The sequence below is a fragment of the Sprattus sprattus genome (assembly GCF_963457725.1).
Source record: "Sprattus sprattus genome assembly, chromosome: 18".
Lineage (NCBI taxonomy): Eukaryota > Metazoa > Chordata > Actinopteri > Clupeiformes > Clupeidae > Sprattus > Sprattus sprattus.
The window spans coordinates 16,091,136-16,115,580 of record NC_137916.1 but is presented as its reverse complement, the minus strand read 5'-3'; the positions used below and the strand labels follow the sequence as shown (position 1 = coordinate 16,115,580).

Genomic DNA, 24,445 nt, shown 5'->3' with positions numbered 1-24,445 from the left:
ACATAAAGGCTTTTGCCCTCTATTATCTATTAGCGGAGATCACTTCACTCCAGAGAGCGCTGTACATGTTCAAAAAAACAAAAACATTTCAAGTCTCTATTTGATAGGTAAGTATAGAAAAAACTACATAACGCACCGTTGTTTTCAGCGCGGGGAGTGTAAGAAACACTTATCCTACTCGTGACCTCAATTCTTCAATCACATTAGTTAGTGGGCTACATGAGAGCAAAGTGGGAAGAATAATAAAACCCCGAAGGCTTTTGGAATTCATGATGAGCAAATACATGAAGGGTATGAAGAATATCTAAATGTATGATATCAAAAAAGATCATAAATATGAGCGACAATGTAGAGAGCAAGTTACCTGTATTACCACCTTTGCGAGGCCTCGGGGTGTCGAAACCAGCGAAATAAAGGATTTGTTATGTTCTCATAAAGGAGCACCTCCACGAATGGTCATGTCCCGGTTTCTGAAGTGCAACTTGCTAAATCATGAATGACCGAGGGATCCCTCCCTTCTGCTGTTATCTATGGACTTCTGCTGTCACAAGTTTAGTACTGAGATATGCGAGTTACCGTCCACATGGTGTCTGACATAAAAAATTTAAAAAAAAAAAAAAGGTTAACCCACAGTTCTTTGGTGCACTCAAATGGTTAAATGGATTAAAAATAGATTTACTGTGACTACAATTTACGTTTGGCAACAAATGGAATCAGACTTTGTCACGTGCATTGGAAGGACGTGGTTAAGCTCACACTCAATAATCAGTTTAACAGTGTTATAACACTGCCCCACTGTGCCTTAATCAAAGCAGTAGTTGATGACCATTCATTCAGGTTATGCAAAACAAACCATAGCTTTGTGTTCATGAATTTATTAGGAGGCCACATGGTCAGATCACATTATTAGGTAATGTGCGTTTTTATATCAGTGTTTATGCCGTCTTTTTGATGTTGACGGAAACCTTTTCTGAATTCTCTACACAACTGACTTTCAAATAATCCCACTGTCATTCCCATGCTGAGGTCAATCACTGTTCTACTCTTTACTGTGGAAACAAGCAAGCACTTATCTGAGACACTTTTACTCATTGCACAATCTACAAATAATTCCCTACTCTCAACATAGTTCCAGTGTTTATTTCAAGATTTCAAGAACTCCCCCTTCAATCGTGCCCTTACAGATTATTCGCTTGATTATAATATGGCCTTTCCTGCACAGGCATCACCATTACACTGTCACTCGAAAATATATAAATGGGTTTGAAAAACAGTTTTACATAAGCTACATCTTATGTCTGTATATATATTTCTTCCACAGGTAATTTCTGTGTTCTAAGATGATGTTTACACTTGTGATGAATTGTTGAGGTCATGCAAACAGTTTCAGTCCCATACCACTCCAAATCCTGTTGTGGACTCTGATACTACAACCATACATTTCAAACAGTTCAATCTACTGTAGTTCTACACAACACCAAGCTAAACTATGGCCTGGCAACAATCCAAACTGACCTCCACTGAGTAATCCGTGAAGGGATCTCCCACTGTAATATGCTGCTGCTTAAATATGCATATTTCAACTTCAGGAAAAAAAACAACACTCAAACCTAGAGCTAGTGATTAGATGGTCCCTTTGGAATAGACAGTATTTAATGTCATTTTAAACACAAGGGAAACCCCCCAAATGTTTCCATGCCCCCAGAAACAGTGAGAAGTCCATTAGCATACAGCTCTTTACAAAGCTCATGATTACAGTAATGGCTAATATGAATACAAAAAAAGAGGAGACAATGACAACAGCCTAATAATTACAGTACACATGAGATGCAGAAGCAACAAATGTAGATGTTATAAAACCAAGTAGAAGGAGAAGCACTTTGAATGGACGGCACCCAAGTCATTGTTCTCTTCCTTGTGTATGTCTGTGTATGTATGTATGTATGTATGTATGTATGCGCGTGTGCGTGTGTGTGTGTGTGTGTTGCACCACCTGGGGAGACACGGGCAAGCCTCAGGGGGCAGTCATTTGCCATAAAGTATATTGCATTGGAAACGGTGAAACCTAAGTGTGATTTGTCATAGAATGAGACCTTTGCCTTTTGGCTAGAACAGGGGTCCTGTGCAGCCCTACACTGTATGTCAGCGCAGGAGCCTACAGGAAATCACTCACAAATCAAAAAACGTGAGGACAAAAACTCAGCCATATCTCGTTACTGAAAGGTGACCGTTAACTAATACAAACGGAACAAGTGCAGTGCAGTGTTTACAGAAGTGAAATTTCATTCACACAAGTAGTCCCCCACCTCAGCAAGTTCAACTCAACCATCACAACCATGGGATGACACATATGCTAGCCTTCCTCCAGCATTCCTTTCTCCTGCCCTTCTGTCAACATCTCAAGAACAATTACAAACACCACCTTTTCAACCAGGATGTAAAAGGGCAACCTCAGTCCTCTTAAAAAAAAAAAAAGACCAAACAAACAAAAAAACCTATTAACACAAGCTTACCACCCAGGCCCCGCCCCCCCCAGCCCACTCCCCCCAAATAAACATAATCATTTGTGCAAAAAAGGAACAGGGGAAAGAGAGGGAGGAAGGGAAAAGAGAGGGATGGTGAGATAGAGATGTGAGGGAGGGGGATTTAAAAGAGTATCTAGGTGAAAGGGAGAGCAGGGAGGATACACTATGATTAAAAGGCAAGATCTGTGACTTGGGTCTTCTTTTTTTCATTATATAACTGATTACCTCTCCAAATTGTTATCTTAAATAATTTATCTAATGGATGAAAGCCGTGACAGGGCACTCCCCCCCTCGGCCCGTCCCACTCTGTCTGTTTCCATCCTAAAGCATGCTGCTGCCTTCGGGCACTTGGCCCTGCTGCTGCCTACAAGGCCAATTTGCCAATGATGACGCCAATGACGAAGAAGAGAACACAGAATGCCAGCACACGGGTAGTGAGCCCCTCCTCCCTCATAGCAGTGCCCGACGCAGAGACCGGGGGAGACATAGATGTAGTCTTCCTCCTTCTCAGCCCATCATCCTCCTGAAGAACGGGACAGGTAGACAACAAGAGAAAGGCAGAAAACAAAACAAGACATGAGGGGATGTTTATTAATCATCACTGCTGCTTTGTTTTGGTTATAATTAAAAGCCTAATGAATATCTAATGGCTAATGTAAGTGGGCATCAACATCAACAGATTTAGGGTTGGCTTCTGACCCGGATCTGCCGGTTATCCTCTCGGAGCCTCTGCACCTCCAGCTGGAGCCGCTTGCACTCGTCCATGATCTTCTTCACCTCCCCATCGTCCAGTGAGACGCTGGCCGACTTCGGCAGTGAGGATTCCGACTTCAGCAAGGAGGAGGACAGAACCTTGTTGCTGTCACCTTCATGCTAAAGAAAGTGGAAGTGGGGTTAAGGAGATAGAAGGAGAGAGAGAGAAAAGGGACATTTCTATCGCTGCTTCTGCTTTAAGAAGTGAGATCAATCATATGGGGTCAGAAATAGCACTTACAGTCTTATCACTGTCCGAGGGCATTTCAAACACACATCTCAGCTTAGAGTCCATCAGCTCCTCTGGCTTCGCCTCTTTCCACTGTGAGGAGAAGACAAGGAGATTAGGATGGTGTGTTATCAGTGTCAGAATTCTATCTGACCAGATATGAAATTCAAATAATTTACATTTCACAACTGAATTTCACAATTCACAACTATTTATGCACAAATCGTCTTTTTTTCCTTTTGGATAACAGACACAAACACTTCAAGCTGGGCAAATGAGGTTCAAGTTGGTATCCTTTATTTGTGTCCATCAAAAGACAAAGCCAAATCAACGGTTTATAAATCCTGAGGGAAATTCTGAAGGTGGGCACTCACCACGCCCTCCATGTCCCCCATATCTGGAGGAGCCCGCAGAGACTGCACCATGAACTTATGTTTGCTTTTCTCATTGGGGTCATAATCAAAGGGCTGGAGCATAACTTTAAGAAAGAGAACACAGCACCATCAGCCACCATCATCAAAACAACACAATTGAATACCCTAAACCGTATCAGACTGTGACAAATCTGAGTTGTGTGCATATTCTATATTTCAGGTTTTATCCTGAAAGAAAACTTGCAAGCACTGTTACCACTTTCATAGACTTAGACTGTATGAAAGGATGTTCTGATTGTTTGTGCCTACAGATGAGATTGTGCATGCAAATTCATTCTTAAACTAAAATTCAATATCAAACTATGTTTGGCGGCTACAGTGTAGAATGATTATACATGCATGCATGCGTGCTATAAGCGGCACATACCAGAAACATTGATGGAGGTCCCAGCATCAATGACACCACTGTTGGGCCGCACACAGTAGCGGCGTGGTGCCGTGGTCTTCACCTTAAAACACACATTCCCGTCTGTGGGGTTGCCAAGCTTCAGGTTTGCAGTGACAACATCTGTAAATGGACCTGTGAAGAAGAGGAAACCAACACAATGAGGCACAACCCATCAACAACATATTCTCTGCTTGATGAAAGTGCATGCCCCTAATATTTAGCAGTACATATGCCTAAGCTGTCATGCACCATGGGTCTACACTAATCGCTAACATTCTACAAAGCAATTGAAACGAAGCAAGAAAAAGTGAATCCAACACCCTCACATCCCAAATATGTAGCCGTACTGATCGAATTTCACCTACTCAGAATACTATATTTAACGAATACTATATTTAACGCGATAAAGGGAACTCAAACACAGAGGAAAATGCATTGTTGGTAGGTGTTTAAGAATTCATCAAGTCCATGAACCAAACTGTTACAACAACCATGTACATCGGAAAGTCATACGGCAATAATGGCGTAGGTACGTGGTCGTTTACATATTTTGCCATCATCAGCTTTCCTTGACTGAATGCAATCATTGCAAATATTTCAGTCTGTTGTCATTTCCTCCAACTAAACTCTGACAACAGATCACAGCTAGGGATAGCATAGCTGCAGCTATATTACCAAAAAGGTTCTGTTAAGAGAGCTACTTGACTGGTACCACCAGGCAACAGGGTAGCGATGATGAACTGGTAGGCTATTGCAGACTGCTAACTATGCTAACCATTTCCCCTTAAGCATAGCGAAGTATTCTGCATTAAATCAGTGTTTCAATGCATAGAGTAATCAGCAGATTACAGCGTCAATTGCAACAAACTAAGAAAATATGTTCTGAGTGGTACTTGTATGCAGTGAGCGAGCGTTAGCGTTAAACAGACTCAGTATACAGGGCAGGCGAAATGACCGCGGCCTCCCTCTATCATTGCTAGCCAGCGATATAATAAGACTCGGTCGGAAGAGACTAGTTAACGTTAGCTAGCTAACCTTACCTCCCGTTTACCCCGCGTTAATCAGAAATAAGCATTACTATTTCTAGAGATTTACGATTGTGTCTTTCTGAATTTACCGACTCGGCACATTTTGTATGTGTCTAGCATTGTACGAATGCTGGTGTGGCCAAAATGACTCGCATATAGCACCTACAGGCCTTACCCGTTGCTAACCCGCTAGCTAGCTATAGCACACCTTATATCTTGCCAACAACCTTCCTTACCTCTAAATTTGAGCTCATGTGGTGGGTCTAGCATCAGGATCTGATCTTGCCTGGCCATATCCCAGTGCTTCGGAAGGCTGCCTAATGTACAAGGGCACTATATGTATACTAAGAATATAGCTGTCAAGATAGTTATTAAAATTAGCCTGTCTTCGGCTTAGAGGGATCGACCACTACTGCTCTACTTGGACAGCCAGCAACAGCTGTGCGGAGTCAGGAAGGAGGTGAGAATGAGGCTGCATGTGACGTCATATACGGTTTGTTCTATGTCCCTGCTTCGCTTTCAGGTTTTTTAAAGTGCACCCTAAATGGAGTTTACGGTTGAACAAAAACAATCGTGTGTAAGAACAAATATTGCAAGAGAGGTCATAACGTTACCTCTTCATAGACACGCATTCATTTACTTTCATGGCCATGAAAAGGGTTAAACATTTTCAGCCTAAATATACTGAGAAGGCGTAGGCTACTTAGCGAGCTCAAAGCAGTTTATGGTTAGTATTTCACAATTCTGCAGCCTACATTTTCAGCCATACATTCCACAGAGGCCTTTTCTGTACATTCTCAAACGAACGTAGAATCACGACCGTCTATTGTCTACCTATTTCTAAACAGGGACGTTGCTGGAAAGTTTGGACCCCCTTAAAAAAAAATCACAACTTCAACCTCAAATTTCTAATACTCTGACTGTCATGTGACTCCCCCTGAACCTTTTTTGTTTGTTATGCCCCTGCTAGAGAAATTAACTTGTACTACATCAAATGCCGTTATAATAAGGAACAAACGTTTACCACCCAAAAATAAAAATTGCTACACAGATCGTATGCTGACAAACACATCTTTAACATCAAACAAATAAACAAACAAACAATTGAATCAGTAAATATCCAGCCAATTCAGAACACTAGAACTAAGTGATATGGGATAAACTTGAATGTAAAAAAAAAGTGAGCAGGGCCATCAGTCAGCCTAGTCAAATGTGTGCCTTATACACACTAAAATATATTATGTAGAATTTGTCTCTAAAAAGCCACACCTACCCCTGTAGCTCCTGATAGCATGCTATCCTATGATGCCACCTGTCACTTGCATGTTTGGAAGTGACATTTTAATTTCAATTAAAGATCATAGCCTACAGAATGCTTTCCAGAATTAATGCTGCATTTAGTTATGCCTCTAAGATCTAGTATGTTATGGATTATTTTTTGGAAAAAAGGTAAGATATTTTCTTTGTTGTTCAACTTAGGGTGTATAAAGTAGCCTATAGTAAGTCTGTAAGTAAAAGTACAGATGGACTAACTTTGATAGTGAAAGTCAGACATCTCTTTGTCTACATTCACTTGAGTCAAACTCTTGAATATAGTTGTAGTTTTGAAACTGTTAATATGTGAAGCAGTAAGTGTGTGATATTTTTATATTAAATTTAACTGTGAAATGGAAAACCTGAAGCTATGACTCAAGGTGTGAAATGAATATATATTAGTAGACTATTGCTTTTGTCAGCCCTCAGAATTAAATAGTTGATCATTGTTTTAAGTTGAAAGGAACTTTATGTTCATCAAAAATACTGGATTCTGAATAGATCTGACATAAATAAAAAATGAATGCCTCAGACACCGGAGAAGCCAATGGATCAAGGAACGTGCAAAAATACAGGCCACACAGTAACTCAATGCAACATTAGTCAGTACACCTTTCACTGCTGGCATACATTTTTTATTTTTTCAATACTTTGTACCTTTTTATTCTTGATAAAAGGCCCAATTCCCCTGATCATGGAGAATACAAGTGCTGCACACATTTCTGAAGAGATGTTCTGCCATTCGTCACACAATTGTATTCAGGTGTTCTTTATAGGAGGGCTGGTGTTGCCCTGCCCTTCTCTGTAAAATACCCAAAGGTGTTCTATTGGATTCAAGTCAGGCAACATACTTTGCCATGTTGTAGTTTTCACTTTTTTCTTCTTTAAAAACTGTTTGTCTGATTTTGGCAGTATACTTTGGATCGTTATTATAATGGAATATTACTCTTCTGCCAAGCTTCTGGAGACTGGGCGCCATCTTGTCAGCCAGTATTTTGGTATATCCACTGGCATTCATGGTGTATAAATATCATCTCCCCAACACCTTTTGCACTCTTGCAGCCCCATATCATCACACTCACACCTCTGTGCTTCACTGTCGGGACATATGCATTCCCTGTCATAGTCCTGGCTAGGTCCATGCCAAACATGCTGGACCTATCTTAGCTGAACAAATGTATCTGATAATGTGTTCAGGCTTTTTTCATGTTCTTCAGTAAAGTTTAATCTTGCAGTTTTGTAACAAAGAGCTGTTGGACTCCAGCATGCTTTGTCAATCTCACCGATTCTCATGCCAAGTCAGCCTTGAGAGCAGGCAACTCTGATTTGATGACATTTAGGCTATAGATGCATGCAAAAGTGAGTTGAGTAATAATGGGAATGGGAAGAATGGAAGAATGGGAATAGGAGTTGGAAAAGCTGTGGGTGGACCATGTATATAATAAATATGTTTTATCAGTAGGCAGCTTAACTGTTGCAGGTGGGGCTCTATTATTTGGTAAAACGATGCATGCTCGGATGCCCACTTAAATTACCCTCTACGGAGAGGCTTTATTCGATATTGCTCTAGTCTCTAAGAAGCGAACACCTGAGTTAATGTGAACATTTTCAACCGACTCGTGGGCCTACTAGGTTTCCACAAGAGGGACATGTCCATATACCCAGCTGCAAAACAATTCTATGGTAGGGTCATGGGTGAATAGGCGGGATTTGTATACTTCGAAAATAATCGACAGTCGCTCAACATGTGACGTAAAGAACGTGGTGGCCATAATAAACCTTGGCGCACACGGCAGCGCTAATATAAGTGATATCATAAAGCCAGTTCTATATACGTAATTCTCATTAGGTGTTCTATTTGAAATAGAACCGTGATAAGGTGCTGTGACTCTTTGGACACATATTGTTACTCCTGGAGTGGATTGTAAAGTTGGAACATTGAGCGGGACGAAAGAGTAAGATACTATACCGCTAGTTCACGAGCTTAGAACTGCCTGCAAGTCAGCTAGCTGGTTAGCACGTTTTCGAGTTGACAAGCCTCCTAGCCAGACAGCCTTTCAGCCAAAGCCTTGCCTGCTAGCTAATTAGCCCTAGCTACACACAAGCAAGCACAGCACGTTTAGCACATTTAGTCGTGTTACATTGCCTTTTATAACTTACATCCAGCATCTGGCTCAATTTTTGTTAACTAAATGTGATCCGTTGCTCTAGCTGATATTTCGTTCAACTGTCATTGATACAATTAGCAATGTCAGGTTTGTAAGCTAGACCAGCATGTAACGTTAGCTGCTGGGCAGCTGGCTAAAAGGTCTGCACATTCAGCTAATAGCGGGCAACGTAATGTCACCCAAGCAGTCCGATGTCGATAAAATAAGTGGTTTCGTTATAACCCCCTGGCTGGGTAGTTCAATGTTATTTTGCGGCCTGGCAAACGAGTTGATCAACTATATCTTACGGGAACGTTAATGTTACTCCAACACTAACGTCGAGGTAGCCAGTTGTCAGGTAAATTAGATGTCCAAATAGTTAACGTTAACTCTTCAGGGTCTGTTTAGTGTTTAAACTAACGATGTAACAATTACTTAGCTTGTTACTGACCCGACATTGTTGTAATATCGCAATACCTTCAATTGAGCTAGTTAGCCAGTTATATTTGCTAGCTAGCCAGATGTTGACAGAGATGTGATGAACTGAAGCACAGTGAACACAGCACGAGCTGAGATAATAGATTCGCCATAACGTTACTTGCTGTTTTAGTGCTTTGGCTTTTAAGCTCAAGAGTGAATTACTCTGCCTTGTTTGGGCCATTGTTGCCAAACGCGTTGTGCATTTTGGACTCTCACAGCTGTGCATATTGGATTTGTAGCTGAGTTTCGTCCAAAACGGCAAGTTGACCGCGCGCCAGCATGTAGCGCAGCGGCAAGCAGTTCACCTGTTGACTGCTGCAGCACAGCGCAGCTGTCAGGCTAAATAACAGTGGCTTTGTACAGTTGCATCTGTTGAGAACGAAGCCTGTTGATGGTTCATTGTTTTACACGGAAGGATTTACTAGTCACAAACGCCAGTTGCACCAGATGACAGGAAAGCTCTAATCTGACCATGTGATGCTTCCATCTCAGTTCTTGTTGTTTCTGAATATCTCTCTTACTGTCTGTGTTCCTTTAGTCAGGGGGATGGCAGGGGTGGCGGAGGCCAGTGTGGACTCAAAGGCAGAGCTCACTTCTCTGCTGGAGCAATGGGAGAGAGACCAACAGGGGACCACACCAGACCTGGTGGCTATCTTAACCAAGTGAGTATGTGTACCCACACAAACTTTTTGGATGCCTGCGTGTATTGGAAAATAACTGACTAGCATATGTTATTGCAAGAAGTACAATGGAAAATACAGGAAAGATGTTGTTGAAGCACAGCCTGGTAGTGGGGCTTTGTGTATGATTTTGAGAGGTGCATCAGTATTGATTGTCTGCAGGATATCTGAACTGGTGGAGAGAGAGACAGAGGAGTACCGTAAAGCCGACCCTGACCCTTTTGATGATCGCCACCCAGGTAACCTCCATAAACATCCCAACTCTCACTATAATGACCACTGTAACTATAACGATACGACTGGCCACACTGACCAGATGATGAAGTGATGCCCAGCTATATAATTGTTCATGTTATTGTTATATATAACAATATGTGTGTGTGTGGACGTTGCTGTTCTTATAACCTAAAGAAATATTTAAGACTATAGTTTTTACAGTTATCGTTACAGTTCTCATTTGCTGTGTGGATGGGTCGTAAAACTGATCTGGAATCCAGTGTCAGCCTTTGGTATGGGCTCTTAGAGTAAGTACTAGGCTACAGTGGTATGGTTTGTGTTAAATGTGGCTGTTCTGTAGGACGAGCTGATCCAGAGTGCATGCTGGGACACCTGCTGAAGATCCTCTTCAAGAATGATGACTTCATGAATGCTGTAAGTGTTTAGGCAAATGTACAAAATACAAAAATTAAATATATATATATTAAAAAAAAAATTTTTAGCACATAAAATATTTTTTATATATATGAATATTTTTAATTTTATGTCTGCATAAATATTGGCTGTGCCACAGAACGTTGTTTTGGTGTAAGTGTGGATGCGAGAGAGGGAGATGTATTATGTAGTCAAAAATAATGTATATGTTTGATGAATTTGGTGCAGAGTTTGTTACTAACACTAGTCATTTGCTATGTGTAAAGCTGGTGAACACGTATGTGATGAGCAGTAGGGAGATTACCCTCAACACAGCCGCTTGTCGCCTCTTGCTGAACATCATGCCAGGGCTGGAAACTGCTGTCGTGTTTCAGGAGAAGGTATGGTTTATGTGACCACATATAAGTTAATGTGCCTGTCTTCACGTGAACAGGCATGCACAGCATTAACCATGGGTATGTGATTGTGTGTGTGTGCAGGAGGGGATAGTGGAGAAGCTGTTTAAGTGGGCTCAGGAGGCAGAGCAGCCCTTGAGGATCTATTCTGTTGGTCTACTAGCAGGAGCTATGGAGAACCAGGACATCGCTGCCAACTACCGTGAAGAAAACTCTGTATTGGTTGGTCAACTTTTTTTTTTTCATCTAAATTCACACACTGGACTTGAGCTTGCAGGGCATGAAAGATGGGCAAGCAAATAAACTGGCATGCATGTGTGCGATTTTTGTAAATGCTGAATGACTTGACCAACTCCTTTACAGTTGCTACTAGGGAGGCATCATCTCTCATGTCATCTCACTAATTTATTTAAATGTTTTTCTCTTGTGAAGGTGCCACTGATGTTGCAGCGCTTGCGGGAGCTGCAAGAACGAGAGGTCGAGAGCAGGAGGGAGTTCAGGCGGCCAAGTCCTCGCAAGCCCACCAGTTTGGAGCCTATGTTGCCTCTGGATGAGGAGACAGTGGACTGCACCGCCTTCGAAGACAAGAATGGAATGGACAAGAGTGGGATAGCGGAAGAGGGAGAGAGCGCAGGTAAAAGAGGAGATTGTTATGGTTTGGAGCCTAACAATGAGATTTCTTTCAACCTTGGATCGGCGCAGAAGTCCAGCAGTCTCGCCAACTCGGTCAGGAAGTGTCTCTCCAAGATGGAGGGCCCAGACAGCGAGTCCCCTGGAGCTGATGTATGTGATGGGCAAACCGAGGGAGGAAGGCAGGCGCAGAAGAGGGCAGAGCGAGAGAACGGGCGCAAGGCTAAACAGAAGCTGAACTTCACCCTGTCCGAGCCAGAACGGAGCCTTAGTGAGCTGAGCAACAGCAGCTGGTCAGAGATGAGCCCGTGGGTGATTGGCCAGAACTACCACTTGGACCCTCTCACACCTGCTATTGAACAGCGTCTCATCCTGCAGTACCTGACCCCACTAGGGGAGTATCAGGAGGTGAGTCCATACTCCCAGCACAAAGGGAATCAGTACACACACACACACACACACACACACACACACACACACACACACGCACACACACACACATGTAAATGCTCAGAAACACACACAGGTAAACACTGACCCAAACTTTGTTGCTCTTTGTGTAGCTGTTGGCAGTATTCATGCAACTGGGAGCCAGACAGCTTCTCATGCACTACATGGATCTGAAACAGACAAATGACGTGCAGTTAACCTTTGAAGCCCTCAAGGTAAGTTCTTCTCTGAAGGTCTAAACTCTCTGCATCAACACCCTTCTTAGCTTCCCCCCAAAAAACTCAAAACACAGCTTTTATTAATGCCCTCTTGTATTTCTGCCATCTCAGTATCTGGCCTCCCTGCTGTTGCACAAGAAGTTTGCTGCTGAGTTTGTGGCTCATGGTGGAGTGCAGAAGCTTCTGGATATCCCACGTCCCTCCATGTCGGCCACCGGTGTTTCCTTGTGTCTGTATTATCTGGCTTATAATCAGGATGCCATGGAGAGGGTAGGAAGCCTGTTGCAGAAGGGCACATGCACTTAGATTTATATATATATATATATATATATATATATATATATATATATATATATATATACACACACACACAAACACACACACACAAACACAAACACGCACAGTGACAGTGACGTTCTCATTTGTATGTTTATCAGGTGTGTATGCTCCCCCACTCCATCCTCTCTGAGGTGGTGAAGTACACCTTATGGCTGCTGGAATGCTCCCATGCCTCAGGCTGTTGCCATGCAACCATGTTCTTCTCCATCTCTTTCTCCTTCCGGGCGGTTCTGGAATTGTTTGACCAGCAGGATGGACTGCGTCGTCTCGTCAATCTGGTAATGCCCTTATAGTAAATGTGTAACCTTTTTTTGTCAAAGTTACTGTCCTGAATCCTGAGTAGGAGGCTCTGTTGCCTACTTCTTCCCATAGATTTGTAAGAAAGCATGTTGGCTTCTCTGTTTGGGTGTCTCAATACTAATTTTGGAACTGGGCATGGTTTTGGATGTGCTTGTTTTTTTATGGTCTCAAGGATCTATGGGAAGTCCCTTTGCATAATGCTGTACAGCTAGTACTGTAATGTCTATTTACTGTGTGAATGTGTGTGTATGTGTGTGTGTGTGTGTGTGTGTGTGTGTGTGTGTGTGTGTGTGTGTGTGTGTAGATCAGTACACTGGAGATCTTGAACCCAGAGGATCAGGGTGCACTGCTTAGTGATGATGAGATCTTCTCTAGCAGACAGACAGCCAAACACACCTGTATGGCACTGCGCAGGTACTTTGAGGCTCACCTGGCCATCAAGGTGGAGCAGGTCAAGCAGTCCCTGCAGCGCACAGAAGGGGGAGCTCCAATCCACCCTCAGCCATATTACAAGGTAGGATACCGATCACATCAACACCCATGTGCAGGATACAGTACTGGTGAGCTAGTTTTTGTATCTCAGATTTTTCAAGCAGGTTAAGATGCTATCTTATTTTTAACTGGTGTAAATAATTACAGTGAAATGTCATTAGTATTGTCACTTATTTAACAACACTCATTTTGTGTGTGTGTGTGTGTGTGTGTGTGTGTGTGTGTGTGTACGCACATGTGGCACTTGCGTAGGCGTGCACATATACACATGAGCAGGTGGTTGAGATGATGGAGTTCCTCTTTGAGTTTGGGCCTGTGCGTCTCTACTGGGAGCCAGCGGAGGTCTTCCACAATATGTCTTGTGTACAGCTTCTGCTTCAGCTCATCTCAATAGCCTGTGACTGGAGGACATACTATGGCAGGTAAGGGCTATTGAGGGTGCGAATAGGATTGGACACTAGGTGGTGTAGTTACACTTTCCTGTGAATTCCTGCAATTCAATTGTCGTTTAAAAAAGGTGAACTAGTGCCATCAGCTGTGTGTGTGTGTGTGGGTTTCAGGAGTGATACGGTGCGTTACGCGCTGGACATACTGAGCATCCTGACGGTGGTGCCAAAGACCCAACTGCTGCTGGCTGAGCCGGTGGCCGTTCTGGATGAGGGGGGCTCCACCATCTCCACCGTGGGTGAGTTTGACCAGCTGGTCTCCCCCCCTTGTCCATGCTCTTCACTCAGCAGCCCCATTGTTTACATCATAGCGAGCAAGGTTGTCGGTAGTACAGAATCTTACCTGATGAGTTTTTCAACCTCTTCGTAAAACTGCAAACAAAAACATTAGGCTTTGACCCAATAATCAAGTTGCAATAACAAGTTGTAGTCTATAAATAAGAAAACAACACACTGTAGGTCCATTTAGATTACTTGGTAGATGACACCACTGCGTAATATTTAAGTAATCTGGGGGACAAGCTATACAGGCTTATCAAATATTTACATATATCTGCACCATTTGGGCTTATCCAATTATTTGGAGGCCAACCTTTTGGTCTTCAGGTGCTTCCATACATAAATTAGGAGTGACCTCTTCTATGTCCCTCTAAACTATAGTGTAGTAGTAATAGTGACGGCGATGTTGTCCATTTTCAGCCAGCAAAACATTATATTTATTTTTTTATTTTCAGTATTCATTGCACTTGTTTATTACTCAACATCCTCAAAGGTGTCAATTGTAAAGTGTGTGTGTGTGTGTGTGTGTGTGTGTGTGTGTGTGTGTGTGTGTGTGTGTTACAGGCATGAGCATTGTTCTGGTTGTGGCTGAGGGCGAGGTGTTTGTCAACGATGCAGAGATCCAGAAGTCGGCGCTGCAGGTGGTTATCAACTGCGTGTGCGCGCCAGATAAGCGTGTGTCCAGCATCGGCAAGTTCATGGGGGGCACCCCGCGCCGCCGCCTGCCCCAGAGCAACCGCGCCAGTGAGAGTGTGCTGGCCAAGATGTGGAACGTGGTGCAGTCCAACAATGGCATCAAGGTGCTGCTTTCATTGCTTACCATCAAGATGCCCATCACGGACGCCGACCAGATCCGCGCTCTGGCCTGCAAGGCCCTGGTGGGACTGGCCCGCTCGGCCGCCGTCCGCCAGATCATCAGCAAGCTGCCGCTCTTCAGCAGCGGGCAGATCCAGACGCTGATGAAGGAGCCCGTGCTCCAGGACAAGCGCAGCGAGCACGTGCGCTTCTGCAAGTACTCCGCCGAGCTGATCGAGCGCGTCTCGGGCAAGCTGCTGCTGATGGGCACAGACGTGTCGCTGGCGCGGCTGCAGAGGGCCAGCGTGGTGGCGCAGTCGCGCATCTCCTTCCCCGAGAAGGAGCTGCTGCTGCTCATCCGCAACCACCTGGTGGCCAAGGGCCTGAACGACACGGCCACCACCCTCACGAAAGAGGCCGACCTGCCCATGGCACCGTTGGCACACACCCATCCCTCCCACCCCGTGCCTTTCGCCGGTCCGGGCGTCTCCATGACTGCACCGACCGCCCCAGCCGCCATCCTCCCAAGGACTCCAAGGCTGGTTAATGGTGTGGCGGCGCGCTTTGGAATCCACACCTCCACTCCTCCGCCTCGCCTCTCCTCACTGAACTCACTGATCCACACCGCTCTTCCCTCTTCCTCCTCTTCCTCTTCCAGTGCAGCTGCCGTCATCCCACAGAGTTCTGCGCCTCAGACTGCCAATTACAGTAACGGCTCGCCTCTGATTGGGCGGATTTTGTTCACACGGGAACGTCCGTCTCCTTGCACGGACCGCCGCAAGCCACGCGTTCTGCGTCAGAAGTCGGATCACGGGGCTTTCAGCCAGAGCCCTGCCATGAAGAAGCAGCTAGATCGCCACCTGCCCTCGCCCCCCGCGCTGGACAGCATCATCACAGAGTATCTGCGGGAGCAGCACGCCCGCTGCAAGAACCCTGTCACCACCTGCCCGCTCTTCAGCCTCTTCACCCCACACCAGTGCCCTGAGCCCAAGCAGCGGCGCCAAGCCCCTGCCAACTTCGCACCGCGCCTCGCCCGCCGCACCGTCTACCCTAAGTACGGGGGTGTGGACGGCGGCTGCTTCGATCGCCACCTCATCTTCAGCCGCTTCCGACCGATCTCGGTATTCCGCGAGGCGGACGAGGACGAGAGCGGCTTCATGTGCTGCGCCTTCTCAGCGCGGGAGCGGTTCCTCATGCTGGGCACCTGCACCGGCCAGCTCAAGCTGTACAACGTCTTCACCGGACAGGAGGAGGCCAGCTACAGCTGCCACAGCTCAGCCATCACACACCTGGAACCCTCCCGGGTGAGCCAGCTCTCCACACTCACACCACACACACACACTCACCAACCGACCACATTTTCACTGGTTTATTCACAATCATTTCCGAACTATGTTTGGTCTGTTAGTGTTTGAGTGAGTGAACAGCATGTTGTGTATGCTTGGGTGAAACCGAGAGAGATTTGGAGAATGAGCCCAGTTAGGCAGATGGAGCTCAGTATGTGTGTACTAGGGTCCCACTAGTATGGACACTTGGCATTTAGGCACACAGTAAGATGACTATATAATCTGAAACTAGTCTGTGTTGGGGAACGATGGTTTCTTGTTGCATCTCCGCTTCTTTTGCATTTCCAGGAGTTACGGAACCTTGGCTGTAAAACTTTTTTTTTTTTTTTTCAAGGTCAAAAGGCCGAAATTTACATGATTACTATATTACATCAATATGTAATGTGTGTACATTTGTTAATTGATCTCTCATTCCGTCCTTCTACATTTTTCATATATACATATATACCTGACTTCATTCATATATACAAAAATATACTTCATCGTTGACCTACATTATTATCTTTTCAATGTAAGATGAAAAAAACTCCTTCAGCGATCAGCTAGTATATGAGTACTCACCCACAAATTCACTAAAGATGATTTTAAACAACACTTGTCTGTGTGTATTAGTCTATTTAATGTTGCTAATCACTAAAGATGACAAAATGATGGTCAGTGTGGTGATAACACCATTAATTATTGTAATATAATTAATAATATAACCACAATATGCATTGATGATAATACAAAATATTAAATAAAATCACTGAGGGTTCAGCGTTGCGGGTTCATGTCCGTATGCAGAATCACAACGCTGCTGAAAAACATCCAAAGGGATAAGTACACTGATTGAGTAATCATGTTCAATAATTGATCTCAATATTGACCAAAATATTTGTGATTATGATTTCTTTCCCTCCCATAATCGAGCAGCCCTACTTTATTGTTACTTTCTTCAGCCCTACTTTATTGTTACTTTCTAGTCACCACTCATTTTGACACTCACTTGCTCATAATTGACATGGTTATTGTTTATGTTTATTCATGTTAAGAAAAAAACTTTTGGTTCTTGCATTGTTGATCAGATTTCCTGTTACTTTCTTAACTGCTCATGCACCCATCGGTGTAGCCTCCACTGACGTCTCCACTGCTCTGTGATTGTTCCCACAGGATGGATCTCTGCTGCTCACCTCGGCCTCCTGGAGTTACCCCCTCTCAGCCCTCTGGGGCATGAAATCAGTCTTCATCATGAAGTGAGTTCACATCAGACTGCCTGTCCCTGCTCCCTCTGCTCCACTCCTCACTCTCTTCTTAGTTCCCACCGCTGCCCTCCACGTCACACATTAGAACGCAGCTTTTCCTTGTTTCCTTCCGTGTTGATGTTTACCTCCATCCACATTCTCTGAAATATGTTATCTGAGAAATATTTTCACTCTTTTTTTTTTTTGTATTAAGCATGAATAAATGGGAATATCATTTTTTTTCTCATTTCAGTCCAGAAGCAATGTAAATGCATAAACCAAGAGCAGACACAGTATTTTAGTCATAAGCCATGTTAACACATTATTTTATTTAAGTAGTAAAACTGGCCTATCTGCTGTTCCCCTTAATGTGCTCCAGGAGGTAAGAACTAGGACGAGCTAAAGCGGAATGTGTCGGAGGACACAGAGCAGGTTTTTCCCATGTCAGCACTGCACCTAAGCTGCGCTCTACCAGCGTGTACATAGTGCCTCATGATTTAATTGTAAGGGCCTTACTTAAAGTACACGGAACATGCTGCTCTGTCAGCTGAAGTGCCCAGGTAGTCTGTGTTTAACCCATGGCACCACTTTGCTCACGGAGCTTCAAGAGCATTTATAAATAGCTGAAGTATCCCAGTGAACAGGACTGGGATTTCATCCAATATCAGTGACCTTCTCTTCAATCAGATCTCAAACACAAAGCAGGTCTGAGATGAGAGTGCACAAAAGAGTGGAGATATTCAACATCAGCCAGCGATGTTTTCACTTGCCATCATCCCTTTGGCAAAATATATAAAGTCAAGACCAATGATCACGAACATTGTATATAACATTACCGCTTAAATGCATTATCTAAGAATGGATCTACGAATTAAATGAGCTGACAGACTTCAATTTCATGTTGATTTCAGGCATTCCTTTTTAGACGATCACTATGTGGAGTTCAGTAAACTTTCTCAAGACAGGGTCATCGGGACAAAAGAGCATGTTGCTCATGTAAGTGTTTGCCATACTTGGTTACAGTGTTATATGGATGGAGTTCACTAAGATTTCTAAATATCAACCAACTATCCCTCTACTAGATATATGACATCCAGACAGGCCTAAAAACGCTCACTCTGAATAACCCTGACCTGGCGAACAACTACAAGAGGAACTGTGCCACCTTCAATCCCACGGACGACTTGGTCTTGAATGACGGTGTCTTGTGGGATGTTCGGTCTGCCCAGGCCATCCACAAGTTTGACAAGTTCAACATGAACATCAGTGGTGTCTTCCACCCCAATGCCCAGGAGGTCATCATCAACACAGAGATTGTATCCTTCCCACATGAGTGTGTGTTTGTGTGTGGGTGTTTTCTGTGTATTGTGTGTGTGTGTGTGTGTGTGTGTGTTCTCTGTTTTCTGTGTGTGTGTGTTTTCTACGTGTGTGTGTGTGTGTGTGGTTGTGTGTGTGTAAATCCTCTCAAAATGTTCTCTCCTTAATGGACATGTTAGTGGGATCTACGGACATTTCACTTACTTCACACAGTCCCAGCACTTGACCAGTGTAGAATTGTGTTCAATAATAATGGAACAGTTATTTATGGGGGTGAGTATACTTTTATAGCCTGGTGACACCAGCCTACGTATTTCCGCCTGAATTGATTTCAAGCTCATACTCAGTCTGGCCCAACCCCATTGACAATCGTCTCCAGAACTCAAAATTTTGCAGGACCAATCAGCGAACAGTTCAGAGCTGTGACTCAAAACTCGCCTTGGAGGAAAAGACACGAAAAGCTATCGGAAAAGTTGTCTCAACTCTCGAGAACATCAGAAAATTAAAAGGAGAACAAGAGTATTTTCTTGTAAGTTTTATGATTGGAAAGGACGTCGTAGCTCTTCTCCCAACTGGCTTTGGGAAGAGTTTAATCTACCAAATGCTTACTAAACGTTGCTGATTGGTTAAGAGAACTCCAATGATTTTAAACCTCAAGATAAGCACCCGCCCATCTCGGAAACCAAAATGCATTGGGTTGGCCCAGACTGAAAGACGGAATGAAATGGAGTCACAGGCTGGTAATGGCCAGGCTAATACTTTTAGGCCTTGGGTGCCCATGACATTTAAGGCAGAAATTATTTCCCAAGCCCTGTTTTTTTGTTGTAGTCTCCTGCAATTTAGGTGCATTTTAGAGGGCCGAGACTGAATCCTCACAGTTTTTCACAGATATCAAACATTGACCGTGACCCCAGATATTTGTCTGAATTTCTTTGAACACTCTCTAAGACATTAACATTGATTCTGTTTTTATCTATGCACTTTTGTCTTAAACTGAACTTGCTCTCTGTCCCTTTCCCTGTCATGGTCTGTTAAACACAGCCTTAAGTGTCAAACATGGCCTACATCACCTTAGAAACGCATCACGCACACATACACACAAGCATGCACACACAGGTTATAGTTAAAGATATAGTATTAGGACGGCAAGGTGAGTTTTTGTGAGTGAGAATGTGCCCCATGGGAAGTGCTCAGCAGAGTTTCCATGGTAACCTGTGCCTGTTTGACGCTATCCCCTAGCAATGCGGCAGGCTGATGATGATGATGACATGCTGGAGCAGCAGATGAAGAGTCCCTTTGGCTCCTCCTTCCGTACATTTGATGCTACCGACTACAAACCCATTGGTAGATGTCCACACACACACACACACACACACAGATGTACACAGAAAAAAAAAAAAACATTTTTTTAAACATTACAAAATTACTTTTTGTAATTACTACTATTTAGAATTTTTTCATTTCATTTTTATTTTAATTTTTTTAAACAGCCACTATCGATGTGAAGAGGAATATATTTGATCTGTGTACGGACACAAAAGACTGCTACCTGGCTGTAATAGAGGTAAGAATTTTGCCTGAAGAACACCTAATCATTTGTGATCATTTGAGTGTTTTGATTGCTTTATTTCTGTGTACATCTTTCTGTCTTAACAGAACCAGGATGCAATTAACATGGACACCGTGTGTCGGCTCTATGAAGTGGGGCGACAGCGCTTGGCAGAGGAAGAGGAGGATGAGGACGATCAGGTGAGTTGGGGGTGCAATGTTTAGCTTGATCGCATTGATTCCCAATCAGTGAAGGTTGTCTATGCTTTTGGATAAAACTGTCTGACATTTGCATTTGAAAATTTCTCTCTTAAAAAAAAAAAAAAAAAGGTCAGGTATTAACAAAGTGCTCAGCAGAGAAATCATTACTGATATTCCATCCCAAAATAAAGCATAAAGCAGAAATGCACAAGTAGTGTTCTAGTGAATGTTTTAAACTAATTAATTATCTAATTTGAAGTAACACCATTCAACACTATCTGTCAATACTTGTAAAAGAAATACTGCTCTTTTGAGATTTATAAAGAGCAATTATTAGGGAAATTGAATGAGCATACACCACACTGATGGAGAATACTTGTCTGATTTGGTCTCTCAATATTTTTGTATATTTGGAACTTTAAATTTAAATAGATGCAGTCAAAAGTTCAGTCACTATCCAATATTCAGAACAGTGTTGTGTCACAAATGATGTGTACCATGACGACAGTAAATGTTTGGTACGAACACAAATTATGTGTGAAGTGGATCACAGGGCTATCTGGTAACCATGAAGTTTGAAATGGAGAAATACGAAGGAAGGCATGGTCTTGTATGTCAAGTGATGCACATTGACCTTCGCCTCATGTTAAATCTCTTAACTTCTCTTCAAGGAGGAGGAAGAACAGGAAGACGATGATGACGATGATGACTCTGATGATGACCTGGATGACATCGACATGGATGACATTGAAACAGACCCCATCTTGGCAGAGCTGGAAAACGACAACAATGGAGAGGAAGACGATGGTGACAACGACTTCTCTCCATCAGATGATGAAGAGGTGGCACGTTTGCTGGAAGAGGAGGGAGATGATGATGACGATGATGACAGCGACGATGATTCTGATGACAATGATGCAGAATTGGTCCTGGACAACAGTAAGTTTAACATGAAAATTCTTCTTCTGCTGTTGAAGAGTAGGACTGAATGAGTCATGAAAAGATCTCTAGATCATTTACATTTTATACATTATTTTGTTTGTATTGTTTTGAATCTGAACACGGGACGTCATACTAGTTTTGTGTGTTCTGACTTATCTTTGACAGACTTTTTTTTTCTGTCTATACAGCAGACAGCTCCGACAACTCTGATCTGGAGGACGACATCATTCTCTCACTGAACGAGTAAGGAAGAAGACATGGCGTGAGCTGCTGACAGGAGTTTGGAAGAGGGAGAGAGACGCCACTGCCCCACTGTTCCGGGGGAGCAAGGCCTCTCGGGGCTCTCCTGATCTGCTCACTTTTCTGATGCTGTATCAGGAGAACACTTGAAAAAGACCAGCTTTGTTTGCTCATTTTATTTTGACTCCTTTGGTTTGATTTTGATGAGTAAACTTGAGCGACTTCTGTGGGAGTCGTGTCTATTCTGCTAGTGTACTAAAGTGTGAACTCAGCCTATAGGCTGAGCAGGTGCTGGGCTGAACAGGTGTGTTGTCTGCACTTGTTTTCCAGTGTTACTTTTACTTTTACCCCCCCCCCCTTCTTTTCTTTAATAATTTCCCCTTTCTAATTCTCAAAATGCCACACTGATGTAAAGCCCCTGGACCTTACTACTTGTGCAGAATGTATGTATCTAAAGTATTTTTCTATAAATGTAATAAAACACAGTCTTCTCTGTGTTAATTTGGTGATTTAGCTAGCTTTTTAAACAAAAAACTAAAAAAAAACATAAACTGTGACATGGCATTTCAAGTGTCATGACCTGATTTCAACATCAGGCAGTGTTCGAATGTATTATTGTGCATCCTTGGAAAGCACATAACATTTTAAGCTCGAGATTTATATTTAGTCTTCAAAAGGAGCATGCACATAGTCTAAACTTATTTCACTGCCTGCAGTTGTGTTTTTGAGGAGATGCAGGGAAATAGTGTGGTCTTTCAACTCCTGAGAGATGTTTTGACTATCACACTGACATTGACTTTCTGGAAGACGGCTGAATTTGATGCTCTGACAGTGACTACCAAGGGCAGATATTCTGATTGTGATCTTGATGACATTCGTCATCCACGACTGTGCTGTGATGCAGCATCCGGTTTAAAGCAGTTACACATCTAAGAACATTTCACTGGATGTACACAATGCTTTGCCGAGGTTAATGGGCATGACTTACTTTGATGTTTATTTTTTGATTATTTACAATAACTTGACCAGTTGCTAAGGTTTGACTACCGGTTCAGTTATTGTAACAGCAGGTTAAGCCATGAAGTAAGTGGCTTCATATACCACGATATTACAGATAGTAGGTGGCAACTTAAATCAGCGTGGGTTGCCTCTGGTTGGAAGTCTGATGACTGTCTCTGGAAGACTGCACTGTACCAAGGGACCTTCCAGCACTTAATTACTTTATTAAACTGATTTGGTACCCAAGACAGATTTCCAGCAAAGATGTTTACATTTGATACTATGCACTCTGGAGAAGATCCATGCTCAAGTTTGTTTACTTCAATTTGAAGTTTTCTTCTCGTGAAAGTCTAACTAAACCAACGAGATCTGAAGATATGACCCCAAAGTTTGTATTTGTCATACTCCCATCGGAGGGAATTCTGTTGGTTGAAGAAGGTGTCTAACAGGTAAGAGTTCAGGTCTCACGACTTTCAAACCTAAGCAGTTTTCAAGGCTTGTCTGTTGGTTCTGGACTGGTCATGGTTCGAGTCATCTGGCCTTGACATAATTTTGCATTATAAAGAAGTTAAAACGGCAAACTATAATATTAAATCTTTGCGGTGAAATGAATCACCAATTCAAGCCATCCTAACGGTGCACATAAAGCCAAGTAGTCTAACTACTGGGTAACAGGTTGAATGTACACCATATATTCTCTGTAGAATAAGGTAAAAACGCGAACAAAGTATGGTCATCTCTATATACGTCTGAACCTCGTCCCTCTAATTTCTTCATCTGAAAAAGTCAGTTGCAAGTCTTCAAATGGAATGTAGTCATTCATATGTTAAAGTGCCCATCACTGAGCTGAGTGGTGAAGCATGCCGTCGTTTAATGTACTTAATGTAAGTCTTTCCCGAACTGCTGTAATATCGCCCTGTTCGTTTAGCGATGTTTTTAATCATGCCGTGTTCATCAATTTAATAGCTATGGCATATTCCCTAGTTTTATTTAACTGAGCCTTTGAAAAAACTGCTAAATCAATAACCCATTCCAACCTTGAGTGTATGTCTTGTGGCTTGCGTCGAGATGGTTAATGAGTGTTTAGTCACATCCAAACCTGGTTCAGATGCTAAGTAAACACACAATAGTTATAGATAGAGTCAGGAAGGTCTCAATTGCCAAGGTAAATGAGCTCCAACCTAGTAGATATAATGATTGCTTTTTTACCCAGCAAGACAGCTTGCATCTTCAGAACCTTCATAGAACGTTGCTGACAGCTCGTCATGTGATGCTCGTGAAGATGGCGCATCCTTATACGGTGTAGTATACGAATTTTCCGCCAGTAGTACCAGCTCACACAAGCCTTGCGATCGTATAGCGTTTTAAATAGCGGGAATTACGGAAGGCCTAATTAAGATATATCCTGTTGTAGGGACTGAGTTAGGAATACGATTTCTCAGGAGGCTTCACGAAAAATACACCTAATTAGTTTGGCTTCGGTGTGGATGCTCCTGCGGTAATAGGGCTTGGAGATCCGATATCTGTGCACTACTGGAGACTGCATCAGCTGCTGGCGCGGAGGCTGTGTCGAAAGAGCGGAGCTAACCGATCTGAGACACAGCGGCTCAGGCTTCGAGATTGTTTTTACGATCTTTTTTCATTCGCGATGACATG

General features: G+C 43.2%; 2 protein-coding genes across 2 annotated transcripts; one reads left to right on the top strand and one right to left on the bottom strand.

The window, feature by feature from the left end:
• Positions 1 to 873: 873 nt before the first annotated feature.
• Positions 874 to 5,786, bottom strand: vapb (VAMP (vesicle-associated membrane protein)-associated protein B and C). The gene is made up of 6 exons (XM_080855989.1): positions 5,594 to 5,786; positions 4,309 to 4,461; positions 3,882 to 3,985; positions 3,520 to 3,600; positions 3,225 to 3,398; positions 874 to 3,048 (listed from the first exon to the last, which is right to left on the bottom strand). The coding sequence occupies exons 1-6, from the start codon at positions 5,649 to 5,651 to the stop codon at positions 2,890 to 2,892; spliced, it is 729 nt and encodes a 242-aa protein (XP_080712115.1). The 5' UTR covers positions 5,652 to 5,786; the 3' UTR covers positions 874 to 2,889.
• A 2,698-nt stretch (positions 5,787 to 8,484) lies between these two features.
• Positions 8,485 to 22,471, top strand: dcaf1 (ddb1 and cul4 associated factor 1). Its single transcript, XM_080855814.1, has 23 exons — positions 8,485 to 8,626; positions 9,837 to 9,960; positions 10,141 to 10,217; positions 10,556 to 10,629; positions 10,896 to 11,009; positions 11,109 to 11,246; positions 11,457 to 12,062; positions 12,218 to 12,319; positions 12,434 to 12,592; positions 12,760 to 12,939; positions 13,266 to 13,475; positions 13,706 to 13,875; positions 14,014 to 14,138; positions 14,743 to 16,277; positions 17,472 to 17,554; positions 18,454 to 18,538; positions 18,625 to 18,858; positions 19,039 to 19,132; positions 20,099 to 20,203; positions 20,350 to 20,423; positions 20,516 to 20,608; positions 21,280 to 21,547; positions 21,739 to 22,471. The coding sequence occupies exons 2-23, from the start codon at positions 9,845 to 9,847 to the stop codon at positions 21,795 to 21,797; spliced, it is 4,701 nt and encodes a 1,566-aa protein (XP_080711940.1). The 5' UTR covers positions 8,485 to 8,626; positions 9,837 to 9,844; the 3' UTR covers positions 21,798 to 22,471.
• The last annotated feature ends 1,974 nt before the right edge of the window (positions 22,472 to 24,445 follow it).

Coding starts and splice junctions, on each gene's coding strand:
- vapb (XM_080855989.1), bottom strand. CDS start 5,651: ATGGCCAGGCAAGATCAGATCCTGATGCTAGACCCACCACATGAGCTC. Junction 4,462..5,593: donor ACATGAGCTCAAATTTAGAG/GTAAGGAAGGTT, acceptor TCTTCTTCACAG/GTCCATTTACAGATGTTGTC. Junction 3,601..3,881: donor TGGGGGACATGGAGGGCGTG/GTGAGTGCCCAC, acceptor TTCTCCTCACAG/TGGAAAGAGGCGAAGCCAGA.
- dcaf1 (XM_080855814.1), top strand. CDS start 9,845: ATGGCAGGGGTGGCGGAGGCCAGTGTGGACTCAAAGGCAGAGCTCACT. Junction 14,139..14,742: donor CTCCACCATCTCCACCGTGG/GTGAGTTTGACC, acceptor TGTGTGTTACAG/GCATGAGCATTGTTCTGGTT. Junction 19,133..20,098: donor TGGAACAGTTATTTATGGGG/GTGAGTATACTT, acceptor GCTATCCCCTAG/CAATGCGGCAGGCTGATGAT.